At 48.0% G+C, this 13,455-nt stretch overlaps 1 protein-coding gene across 1 annotated transcript in view; it reads right to left on the reverse strand.

Annotated features, from left to right (window-relative positions):
- Positions 1-13,455, reverse strand: part of LOC139265663 (mitogen-activated protein kinase kinase kinase kinase 4) — a 421,183-nt gene that overhangs the window by 32,083 nt on the left and 375,645 nt on the right. The window contains exon 27 of the mRNA XM_070882863.1: positions 10,956-11,056. Coding sequence (XP_070738964.1) covers positions 10,956-11,056 — 101 coding nt within the window. The remainder of the gene's footprint in view (positions 1-10,955; positions 11,057-13,455) is intronic.

The following is a 13,455-nucleotide window of genomic DNA, read 5'->3' on the forward strand; positions in this document are numbered from 1 at the left end:
AGAGAGGGAGAGGGGAGGGAAGGAGAGGGGAGGGAAGGAGAGAGGGAAGGGGGGAAGGAAGGGAAGGAGGGGGGGAAGGAGAGGGAGGGAGGGGGGAAGGAGAGGGGAGGGAGGGGGGAAGGAGAGGGGAGGGAGGGGTGGAAGGAGAGGAGAGGTGAGGGAGGAGGGGAGCGGAGGGGGGAGGGGAGGGGAGGGGGGAGGGGAGGGGAAGAAGAGGGGAGGGAGGAGGGGTGCGGAGGGGGAAGGGGAGGGGATGGAGAGGGGAGGGGTAGGGGAGGGGAGGGATGGGAGGGGAGGTGAGGGGAGGGGGAGAGGGGAGGGAGGGGGAGAGGGGAGAGGGAGAGGGGGAGAAGGGAGGGGAGGAGAGGGGAGGGAGGAGAGGGGAGGCAGGAGAGGGGAGGGGGAAAAGAGGGTAGGGAGGGGAGGGAGGAGAGGAGAGGGAGGAGAAGGGAGGGAAAGGAGAGGGAAGGGAAAGGGGAGGGGAGAGGGGAGGGGGGAGAGGGGATTGAAAGGGGAGGGGGAGGGGAGGGGGCGGGGAGGGGAGGAGAGGGGGGAGGGGAGTGGAGGAGAGGGGGGAGGGAGGGGAGTAGGGGGGAGAGAAGGGGAGGGAGGGGGAGGGAAGGAGAGGGGGGAAGGGGGGAAGGAGTGGGGGGAAGGAGAGGAGGGAAAGGAGAGGAGGGGAAGGAGGGGGGGGGAAGGAGAGGTGGCGGGGGGGAGGAGGAGAGGGGAGCTGAACGGCTGGGCCCAAGACTTCGGGATGGATTTACAGGTAGGTGGCTTCGGGTGTCGGGTCTTGGGTCCGGGGGGGGCGGGAGAAAGAGTCGCGGGGCGGGTGGGAGAGAGAATCACGGGGGTGGGGGAGGAGAGAGAGTCGCGGGGGGAGGGGAGGAGGGGAGGGAGAGAGAGTCGCGGAGGGGGAGGGAGCGTTGCGGAGGTCGGGTCGCGGGGGGGGAAGCGGAGGTCGGGTCGCTGGGGGGCGAGGGGAAGCAGAGGTCGGGTGGGTGGGAGCGCTGAGGTCGGGTTGGGTCGCCGGGGGGGGGGGTGGGGCGCGGAGTTGGGGGAGCGGAGTTCGGGTCGCCGGGGTGGGGAGAGCAGGGGTCGGGTCGGGTCGGGTCTGGTCTGGGGAGTGGGAGTCAAGTCGGGTCGGGTCCGGTCGGGTGGGAGGCAGCCTTATCCATGCAGCCCCAGTGAGGCCATTCGGCCAGGGCTAGGGGCTGCGAGCTTCGGGCCCCTCCCACAGTTTTGGGCACCTGGAGCTACTGCACATGCGCGGCCACTGTAGCGCGCATGTGCAGAGGTCCCGGCACTGTTTTCAGCGCAGGGACCTGGCTCCGCCCCTCCACAGCTCATGCTGCGCCACGCCCAGCTCCAGAGGACCTGCAGGGAGCCAGAGAATAGGTGAAGTTTTTTTAGACGCACTTTGTGGCGCGAAAAACGGACGTCCAGATCCGGGCTGCACCCTTTTAGGCACGGCCCGAAACTTGGGCCCTATGTTTTTATATTTCACTGTCATTTCAGAAACTGTCAGGACCGAGCATTGCATGACCGCTTTGTTGTGGGATGATAAATGAAGCGATCAGAAGAAAGTTGTTGACAACCCCTTACTTGACTTTAGCTTGTCAGACAGTTTTGTCAATGGATAAGGCCGACCAATATTCCTGAGAATTTCATGCCATTTCCAGTCGTCAGACAACCGAGGTGAATCGCCTGCAGGTTAAAAGTAAAAGGCATTTGGGCCCCAAGGTCTCAGAAACTGGCAATGGTAACAGAGCATTGAAGTCTTGCTATCGGTGTCTCGGACAACACATTGCTCAAAGTTGTCCATATGTGAAGGCAGAGTGTTTCATCTGCAGGAAAACTGGGCATCTTGCAAAAGCATGCGGACTGAAGAGTAAACCAACTTTCAACGCTTTAAGTAGAAATCCCCAGAGACTACATAGCATGGAAGAAAAGCAGCGTAATGAAGAGATGCACGTCATCAGGAGCACGAAGGTATCTAATAGCGATTAAAAAAATATCATCATCCAAGTAGATGTTGCTGGAACCAAGATATCCATGGAAATCGACACTGGTGCATCCGTGAGCATAGTACCAGAATCACTATATCTCGACAAATTACGTGATTTCCCATTGAAGAAATCCAAGATAGAGCTGCGAGGCTACTGAAGAGAGAACATTCCTGTGGTAGGTTGTGTTGTGTATCTGTAAAGCATGCACTCCCATGTTCCGCCACCAGGGAGCTCATCCCCTGAAGTCCCAAGGGATCCCAGCACTGTATATAAGCTGGCTCCTAAGGCCTGTTCCTCACTCTGGAGTGTCTTATCACAGACTGAGGTCATTGTTACTTTAGCCTCCCTGTGTGCAGCCTCATCTGTGTTAGGAACACAATAGGTTGTATCATCGTACCGATGAAATACAAGGATCAATTTCAGAGCTTAACTCTCTTCGTACTGGCAGGAGACAAGCCTGCCTTACTCAGTAGAAATTGGTTAGGATCACTGAAGCTGGATTGGAATGAGATTTTTTTGTGTTGAAACGAGATTTGCATCGAAGGATGATGTCATCTAGAAGTATCCAAAGGTGTTCTGCGAAAAAGGCAGTCCAATCCAAGGTTCAAGGCGAGTGTCAGGGTACAGAAGGACGCTAGATCAGTTTACTGCAAGCCACATCCTGTACCATATGCACTGAAGGAGAGAGTTGAGCAAGAACTCAAAAGACTAGAGACTGAGAACATTATCTCTTAATACAGATCTATGTAATTGGGCTACATTCATTGTTGTTGTACTTAAGTCTGATGGTAAGGTAAGGTTGTGTGATGATTATAAAGTAACCGTAAACCAAGTTCTAGTGGGTAATCTCCCCAATACATTGCCAAATGTAAAAGATTTGTTCACAACACTGACAGGTGGTCAGATCATCTCAAAGTTGGATCTTACAAATGCCTACTTACAACCTGAACGAGATGAGGAGTCAAGTCATGCTTGACTATAAATACTCATCCAGGCCAATATCACAATCTGCACTCCTCCAATTCTGCCCTCTTGAGCATCCCTGATTATAATCGCTCAATCATTGGCCGCCGTGCCTTTAACAGCCAAGGTCCTAAGCTCTGGAACTCCCTCCCGAAACCTCTTCGCCTCTCTACCTCTCTTTCCTCCTTTAAGACGCTCCTTAAAACCTACCTCTTTGACCAAGCTTTATCCTAATTTCTTCTTTTGTGGCTCGGTATCAAATTTTTGTCTTAAAGCACTCCTGTAAAGCGCCTTGGGACATTTTACTGCATTAAAGGTACTATATAAATACAGGCAGTTGTTGGTGTTGAATATATGGAGTCATTTTGATGGTGATGGTCACGATGTGAAACCTCATTAATTGCGAGTATGGCAGTTAGGGTCGGCTTTATTCGACTACATGACCTCTCACCTCCAATCACCCCGCCCATGCAAAAAGCCTTTCCCGCAACCACCATCTCCAATATTTTTATAACTCATAAACTAAAGCTTTTGAAGAAAATGAAAAGGAATACCCACAATTAGTTTTTTTTAATGCTGCTGATTTTTCGCAATGTCCATGAGATTAATCTTTAACTCCTAGAGATTCCAGGGCAATCCCAATGCCTCTGGAAATAGGACTATAACACCTTGGCCCCAATTTCCTGCAATACTAGCCCATGGAGCTAAAAACCTCTCAGTGAAGGCCATTGGTCCTTAAAAATCTTACGAAATAATGGTTATTGAAGCTTCCAAACATCGGGCCTAGCATACAGCACACCCCCAACTAAGAGTTTTTATTTTAAGCAGCCATATGCTCAATGGTATTCATCTTTTTTAGTCAAAAGGAAAAAACAATCTGCTGTCCCACAGGAAATGTTTGTCCTGGGATTTGCTTCCTTTCGCCGGGGCTGTAAGTGATCAATTCTAAGATGTTTGTACATCAAGCGCACGTTGAACTGGATGTAACTCAGAAGGTGGGAAGAATCACTGCGGTTGCGATTTGTCTGGACATAGTAATTGCTTCCTCTGTGAAACTTTCTTCTGTCTTTTTTAAAAGAATGAAAGAGATAGAGGAGAGAAATTGGGTGCATTTGTGCCTCCCGTTAATCCCCCTGGGAGCGCTAATGGTGCGCAAATGACTTTGCAACCGGGCACGGTGCCGCTAACGACTCCCGCTACGGTGTTGCACCCCGATCTCCTGTGCCCGGAAATCGTGACATCATCGCCGTGCGCATCGCCCCGACACTTAAATCGGGTTTCGCCCCCTGAAGCTGTGGCAGTCGATAACAGCGGCACCTTCGGGGGGGAGGGGGGGGCACGCACTGGGCGGCCGGCCGCTATCGGGGCGATAATTAAAGGGGAGGTGGCCGTATGCTGAGGAAAACAATGTGCCATTTTCGTTGCTGTTCCGGTTGCGGTTTGTTGACGGGGCTGGTGCCGCGATCGCTCAGCCCGGCGTTCTGCTCGAGTGCCGGGCTGATTGCACGGCACCCCACAGGGCTCCCCGGTGGTCCAGGTAGGAGGGTTCCCAATATGCGGAGTATGCAGCCTGGGCCTTTCCCTTTACTTGTGGGACGAGCCCCGGTACCCGGCAGCGCTGTGCGGCCCAGTGCGTAGCCCCAGGAAGGAGGCGCACCACTTTATTCCAGGGGCGGCAGCCTGAATTTAGCGAGCGGGACGGGATTTCCACGTCTGCCGCAAAATGTCCCGCCTCCCGGATATTACCGCCCCCAAATGGGGCGATAATGAATTTCTAGCCCTTCGTATCAAGGGATTTGGGGCTAATGTGAGTAAACGGCATTAAGGTACAGATCAGCCATGGTCTAACTGAATGGGCTCAAGCAGCTGAACGACCGACCCCTGTTGATAATGTTCCTAAATTGGGAAACACCAATAGAAGATGCTGGAAACACTCAGCAAGTCCAGCAGTATCCGTAAAAAGGAAAGACAGGTCAACATTTTAGGTGCAGACCCGTGCTCCAATCTGAAATCGTACTGTTGATGGGTCTGCTCCCAAAACACTAATCTGTCCTTTCTCTCTACAGATGCCAACTGACGTCCGGTGAGCTTCCGGATTCTAATTCCGGATTTCCAACATTTGTACTTTTAATTATGCTCACTTTGAAGTGGTTGAAGCAAACATTTCTGGTCACATTTTAGCCTGTAATCTTATTAAGAGACTTGGGGCTGGACTTTCCTCAGCGATCACCTCGGCGATGTGAGCCAAAAGTTGGGGGGAGAATTTTCTGGCGATGTTCCAGCCTAACTTTCCACTTTTCAGTCAAAATGGGCGATAGCAGGCTGTTTTGGCCGAGATATGGGCACGAGGCCAGCAATGTGAAGTGGAAAGTCTAGTCCTTGGATTTATAGATAAGATACATTCGTTTCATTGTGGCTGTCTCATTTAATGCTAGTTTTCATCCAATTTGGACGAATATAGTTATTGTTTTAAAGTCGTCAAAGTGACTCCTATAATCATGTTCTGTTCCATTTCTCGGCAGTCCATGTCACTGTTAACCTAAATAAAACGGAATTAATAGGCTCTGAAAGTGGAACATTTCTGAGCCAATATATTCCAGGATCCTTGGGAGCTAAAAATGTAACACTGAGGGACCAAAGTGAATGGAGTGCTGAATAAGTAGGTCGTGAACATATGACATGTGACTGTGGAGAGTGTAAGTACGATGGCTTATATATCGAAAGCACACTGCACTATAAATGTCTGCAGCATTTTTCTGTCATTGCTATAATTTGCCATTAAAAGTATCCCTGAATTTCTTCCAAAGCATCTGCATTCACCAGCTAAGGTCACTGACACGTCTCACCACGTACAACTCCCGGACAAGTGACGAACAGGAGGGGCAGAGAGAACAGCTACTGAGAACTTCAGGCACCTGCTAATGGCTGACATGATGTGCATGTTTTTGCCACAAAACGCAGTGCTCCCATGTTTACCAGCCAAGGCTTATCACCCAGTTGCAGTATGGAGAGTGCAGACCAGTGACCTACCTGTGCGGACATATATCGGAACAGGTAGGTTACCTGCTCTCAAATTTGATCGGCCATTTGATTGAGACAACATACTTTCTTTTTTATTCCTTCATGGGATATGTCGGCAAGGTCAGCATTTATTGCCCATCCCTCGAGAAGCCGCCTTCTTAAGTACAACTGAGTGTCTCGCTCGGCCATTTTAGAGGGCAGTCACATGTCAACCACATTGCAGTGGGTCTGGAGTCACATATAATCCAGACCGGGCAAAGACGGCTCAAGGACATTAGTGAACCAGTTGGGTTTTTACGACAATCCGGTAGTTTCATGGTCACCATTACTGTTACGAGCTTTTTATTTCAGATTTATTGAATGAATTGAATTTAAATTCCCCAGCTGCCGTGGTGAGGTTTGCTGCAGTGATTTATGTGTGGTGAATGGTGAGCATGAATCTGCAGTCTACGTTTCCCGGGAGTAGTATATCACCAACAGATGTAAGAATATACAGACGCCTAGGGCTGAATTTTCCGGTCCTTTGCGCTTCGGGTTTCGCCCCGGAGTGGTGTGAATGGCGGCGGTGAGGTCTCCAGCGCCCCACCGTGATCCTCCGGTCGGGTTTTGCAGCGGCGCTGAGCAGCACCGCTGGGAAGAGCTGCGCCAGGTGTGCAACGCCCCTGGTTGTGACACCAGCAGGAGTTTGGTCTTTTACCCGATCCGTCCGCCCGGAAGTGTGCCCGCAATGATCGGCGGCACAGAGGAAGGTAAAGTCCTCCGAAGGCAAGTGCACGTGTTTGTTCTTTTAATTATTTTAGTGATTTGTGTTGTGGTGGCGGGGGCAATGTTTAGGGAATGTTTTTGTGGTTTTATTAAGGTCTCCGCACCCCCCAGGCCTCTCTCGGAGCGCACACGTCCTTGCACTTTTATTCGCAAGTTTCCCATCCTTGCATCACGAAAAGTGTACAACGCCTCCTTTAGCGCTGCGCCCCCTGACACAGAGCCCAGATGGTGAAACTTCCAGACTAATGCGCAAACTATTCTTGGCCGGAATGCCCCGAAAGCAAAAAAGCCTAAAATCCAGGCCATAATACTTGATTGTGGTACAAATTAAAAATGCTTTGCCAAGCAAAACGTTTTTCAAAATGACATAAAGGCAGCAGTTATTTGTTGGACGGGTGTGTAAACTTATAAATGGAGCCGTTGGATGCTTGTAAACTGCTTTGTGAGTTCAAAGTTTGTGTTCCAGATGGCCCAGACTGGACAATGATCATAATCACAGGGGGTGGTCATAGACAAGAAGAGATAAACAAGTCCCCTTTTATTTCAAGAAAATCTGTAGGCTTCGTGACTACAGCGGAGAGGCCAGCGGTGTAAAAACACGACTCTTGTGTTTAGCGGGAGAAGTCAAACCTGGGAAGTTCTGCAGAACATGACGCAAGGTGACACATGAAGTTTGACCATCTGCAAACTCTTTGAGTGATTGGACAATGTGAGCTTTGATAATGGCAGCGAACGCAGGATGTGTTGTGCGTGAAAATTTCACAACTCACACAATTTGAATCGGACAATAAAAGAAAGCTTCTCACGATCCTGGATTATTGATTTAGAAACATAGAAACATAGAAAATAGGTGCAGGAGTAGGCCATTCGGCCCTTCGAGCCTGCACCGCCATTCAATGAGTTCATGGCTGAACATGCAACTTCAGTACCCCATTCCTGCTTTCTCACCATATCCCATGATTCCCCTAGTAGTAAGGACTTCATCTAACTCATTTTTGAATATATTTAGTGAATTGACCTCAACTACTTTCTGTGGTAGAGAATTCCACAGGTTCACCACTCTCTGGGTGAAGAAATTCCTCCTCATCTCGGTCCTAAATGGCTTACCCCTTATCCTTAGACTGTGTCCCCTGGTTCTGGACTTCCCCAACATTGGGAACATTCTTCCTGCGTCTAACCTGTCTAACCCCGTCAGAATTTTAAACGTTTCTATGAGGTCCCCTCTCATTCTTCTGAACTCCAGTGAATACAAGCCCAGTTGATCCAGTCTTTCTTGATAGATCAGTCCCGCCATCCCGGGAATCAGTCTGGTGAACCTTCGCTGCACTCCCTCAATAGCAAGAATGTCCTTCCTCAAGTTAGGAGACCAAAACTGTACACAATACTCCAGGTGTGGCCTCACCAAGGCCCTGTACAACTGTAGCAACACCTCCCTGCCCCTATACTCAAATCCCCTCGCTATGAAGGCCAACATGCCATTTGCTTTCTTAACCGCCTGCTGTACCTGCATGCCAACCTTCAATGACTGATGTACCATGACACCCAGGTCTCTTTGCACCTCCCCTTTTCCTAATCTGTCACCATTCAGATAATAGTCTGTCTCTCTGTTTTTACCACCAAAGTGGATAACCTCACATTTATCCACATAATACTTCATCTGCCATGCATTTGCCCACTCACCTAACCTATCCAAGTCGCTCTGCAGCCTCATAGCATCCTCCTCGCAGCTCACACTGCCACCCAACTTAGTGTCATCCGCAAATTTGGAGATACTACATTTAATCCCCTCGTCTAAATCATTAATGTACAATGTAAACAGCTGGGGCCCCAGCACAGAACCTTGCGGTACCCCACTAGTCACTGCCTGCCATTCTGAAAAGTCCCCATTTACTCCTACTCTTTGCTTCCTGTCTGACAACCAGTTCTCAATCCATGTCAGCACACCACCCCCAATCCCATGTGCTTTAACTTTGCACATTAATCTCTTGTGTGGGACCTTGTCGAAAGCCTTCTGAAAGTCCAAATATACCACATCAACTGGTTCTCCCTTGTCCACTCTACTGGAAACATCCTCAAAAAATTCCAGAAGATTTGTCAAGCATGATTTCCCTTTCACAAATCCATGCTGACTTGGACCTATCATATCATCTCTTTCCAAATGCACTGCTATGACATCCTTAATAATTGATTCCATCATTTTACCCACTACCGATGTCAGGCTGACCGGTCTATAATTCCGTGTTTTCTCTCTCCCTCCTTTTTTAAAAAGTTGGGTTACATTGGCTACCCTCCACTCCATAGGAACTGATCCAGAGTCAATGGAATGTTGGAAAATGACTGTCAATGCATCCACTATTTCCAAGGCCACCTCCTTAAGTACTCTGGGATGCAGTCCATCAGGCCCTGGGGATTTATCGGCCTTCAATCCCATCAATTTCCCCAACACAATTTCCCGACTAATAAGGATTTCCCTCAGTTCCTCCTCCTTACTAGACCCTCCGACCCCTTTTATATCTGGAAGGTTGTTTGTGTCCTCCTCAGTGAATACCGAACCAAAGTACTTGTTCAATTGGTCCGCCATTTCTTTGTTCCCCGTTATGACTTCTCCTGATTCTGACTGCAGGGGACCTACATTTGTCTTTACTAACCTTTTTCTCTTTACATATCTATAGAAACTTTTGCAATCCGTCTTAATGTTCCCTGCAAGCTTCTTCTCGTACTCCATTTTCCCTGCCCTAATCAAGCCCTTTGTCCTCCTCTGCTGAGTTCTAAATTTCTCCCAGTCCCCAGGTTCGCTGCTATTTCTGGCCAATTTGTATGCCACTTCCTTGGCTTTAATATTATCCCTGATTTCCCTTGATAGCCACGGTTGAGCCACCTTCCCTTTATTATTTTTACGCCAGACAGGAATGTACAATTGTTGTAGTTCATCCATGCGGTCTCTAAATGTCTGCCATTGCCCATCCACAGTCAACCCCTTCAGTATCATTCGCCAATCTATCCTAGCCAATTCATGCCTCATATCTTCAAAGTTACCCTTCTTTAAGTTCTGGACCATGGTCTCTGAATTAACTGTTTCATTCTCCATCCTAATGCAGAATTCCACCATATTATGGTCACTCTTCCCCAAGGGGCCTCGCACAACGAGATTGCTAATTAATCCTCTCTCATTACACAACACCCAGTCTAAGATGGCCTCCCCCCTAGTTGGTTCCTCGACATATTGGTCTAAAAAACCATCCATTATGCACTCCAGGAAATCCTCCTCCACCGTATTGCTTCCAGTTTGGTTAACCCAATCTATGTGCATATTAAAGTCACCCATTATAACTGCTGCACCTTTATTGCACGCACCCCTAATTTCATGTTTGATGCCCTCCCCAACATCACTACTACTGTTTGGAGGTCTGTACACAACTCTCACTAACGTTTTTTGCCCTTTGGTATTCTGCAGCTCTACCCATATAGATTCCACATCATCCAAGCTAATGAACTTCCGAAATATTGCCTTAATTTCCTCCTTAACCAGCAATGCTACCCCACCTCCTTTTCCTTTTATTCTATCTTTCCTGAATGTTGAATACCCCTGGATGTTGAGTTCCCAGCCCTGATCATCCTGGAGCCACGTCTCCGTAATCCCAATCACATCATATTTGTCAACATCTATTTGCACAGTTAATTCATCCACCTTATTGCGGATACCGGGAAAGGCAAGAAAACCTGTATAAAAGATGGTGGTCGTAAGATATCGTTACTGCAGTTGGAAGGAGGGACTTGGCCAGTCCACTTGACTTTGAGAGGGCCTGCTGCAGTCAGGGAAGGAGGTGACCTGGCCAGTCATTTCGTGAAGGAAGATCAACAATCAACGCTGGAGTGATCAGCTGCGGGTGGTTGTAGGTATGATTTCTGGTAACATTATTGGTATATTGCTCGAAAAATGGTTTGGGGTTTTGAATCTGCCTTTGTCAATAGAAGGTTAAAGGCAGAATTCATGTGTCTTGTGTAATTTCTCATAAGTTTCAAGTCTGAACTTTATAACCTGGTGGAAGGGGCGAGGGGTAATTTCTGCACCTCCAATACAGAATGCACCCATGTTAACTCCTAGGCTACTGGAAAATCCTTTGACTATTGTGCAGGTATTGGTCAGTCCTTCACAGTTGCCTTTTCTGAAACTAGCTTCCTCGTGAATGATCTTACCTTAAACGCCATAAATTTGTGGTATGGTTTTGGAGCCCACGCGTAGACTTCAACAGAATTCTTCAGAGCAGTCACTAAGAATTTTATCCTTTCATATTTAACTGTTTAAAAAAGGACAAAACAGGTTAATGCAGCCCTCAGTCATTGCAGAATCAAGATTAGTTGATACGTCAAATTGCCACATAAAATTAGGTCACATTATCATCATGATAATCACAACAAATTTCATAATATCACGCAGAAGTAAGCGGGCTATTCGTTTGAGCAGCTGAGTATTAGGTTTGCAGCCAGTGGAATCTAGGGTGTTTTGGCAATTGACCCTAACCAGTGACAGTGTCAACTGTAGCTCAGTGGGCAGCACTCTCGCCTCCGAGACAGAAAGTTGTGGGTTGAAGTCCCACTCCAAGGACTTAAGCACAAAAATCAAGGCTGACACTCCAGTGCAGTGCTGAGGGAGCACTGCACTGTCGGAGGTGCTGTCTTTTGGATAAGAGGTTAAACCGAGGCCCCGCCTGCTCCCTCAAGTGGACATAAAAGATTCCATGGCATTATTTTGAAGAAGAGCAAGGGGAGTTATCCTTGGTGTCCTGGCCAATACGTATACCTCAATCAACATATCAAAACAGATTATCTGGTCATTATCACATTGCTGTTTGTAGGAGCTTGCTGTGCGCAAATTGGCTGCTGCGTTTCCCACATTACACCAATGACTACACTCCAAAACTTGATTGGCTATAAAGTGCTTTGAGATGTCTAGTGGTCGTGAAAGGCGCTATATAAATGCAAGAATTTCTTTGTCTAACCACATGCACGGTGCATGCTGCGGTCAGTCGCAAACCAATTTCTCAAAGGGACCTGAAATAGGTGTCGCCTGTCACTTTAATTCTCCACTCCACTCCCACTCTGATATCTCCATCCTCGGCCTCCTAAACTGTTCCAATGAAGCTCAACGCAAGCTCGAGGAACAGCACCTCATCTTTCGTTTCGGCTCTTTACAGCCTTCTGGACTCAACATCGAGTTTAACAATTTCAGAGCGTAATCTCTGGCCATCTTTGGCTCCCTTCCGCACCCCGCCGAAGGGTCGTCGAGCCGAAATGTTAACTCTGTTTTTCGCTCTAAAATGCCGCCTGACCCGCTGATATTTCCAGCATTCTCTGTTTTTATTTCAGATTCCAGTATCCGCAGCATTTTGCTTCTATATGGTGGGCTAAAGATTCTCTCCGTCTCCTGGCTTTGCAGGTTCAACTTAACCGAGGTTAAGCCAGTTTCAATGCAGAAGCTCTTGCAGGTACATTCCCAGCAGGAAGGACCATCCATAATTACCACTCAATTGGCAATTTCGCAGAAGAGAAATGATAAGGTGGGGACGAGGGGAGGAAAGCTTCACATCAGCGAAGCACGGGTGCACGTGCAAGATTGTGATCGGAGCAGCACTCGGATAGTCTAAAGGAAGCTTTGCTCTTCACGTAACCTGTGCCATTTCAGACCTGCGAGAGTTAAACGCACACTAAAATGGGAAAAATGTTCATGAAAAGCAAAATATGATTTTGAAGAAGTATGCTCTGTGCCTTAATGTTTTATAGCTTATATCCATTTGTTTGGAATCGCAGTACATCAATACACTCTCGACAGGGCAAATTTTTAATTGAATATTTTCCTGTTTTGGCTCTGTTTTGGATTGTCTTGAGCTACATCAATATTGCAATGTTCAAAGCAAACCTTTTCATAAATTACTAATCCCTGTGTTTCTCCGCACGATGTATCCTTGTGATGCCTTGTGCTGCTTTCATTTGTTGACCTACATTTTCTTTTCAGAGTTACAGCATCAAGCAGAAACTGCATTCATTCTGTCAACTTAGATTCTCCCACTGAACGCTGTTTAATATGGAAAAGAAAGTCTCACTTTTTTACCGATTTTATGTGCCATGGATCATGTTTTGAGTTGGGGTCGAAGATCAGCCATGATCTGATTGAATGGCGGAGCAGGCTCGAGGGGCCGAATGGCCTACTCCTGTTCCTATTTCTTGTGTTATGTTGTTTTTACAGCAGCTCTCCCTCAACATTGCTCTCTGCAGTTGTTCAAGGGCAGCTTCTGCTATCCTTCAACCATAAACGGGATAAACGGGTCCTTCTCAGAATGGCAGGCAGTGCCGCAGGGCTCAGTGCTGGGACCCCAGCTATTTACAATATACATCAATGATTCAGATGAAGGAATTGAGTGTAATATCTCCAAGTTTGTAGATGACAGTAAGCTGGGTGGCGATGCGAGATGTGAAGAGGATGCTAAGTGGCTGCAGGCTGACTTGGACAGGTTAGGTGAGTGGGCAAATGCATGGCAGATGCAGTATAATTTGGATAAATGTGAGGTTATCCACTTTGGTGGCAAAAGCATGGAGGCAGAATATTATCTGAATGGCGGCAGACTAGGAAAAGGGGAGTGCAACGAGACCTGGGTGTCATGGTACATCAGTCATTAAAAGTTGGTATGCAGGTACAGCA

This window comes from Pristiophorus japonicus, chromosome 6, assembly GCF_044704955.1.
Source record: "Pristiophorus japonicus isolate sPriJap1 chromosome 6, sPriJap1.hap1, whole genome shotgun sequence".
Lineage (NCBI taxonomy): Eukaryota > Metazoa > Chordata > Chondrichthyes > Pristiophoridae > Pristiophorus > Pristiophorus japonicus.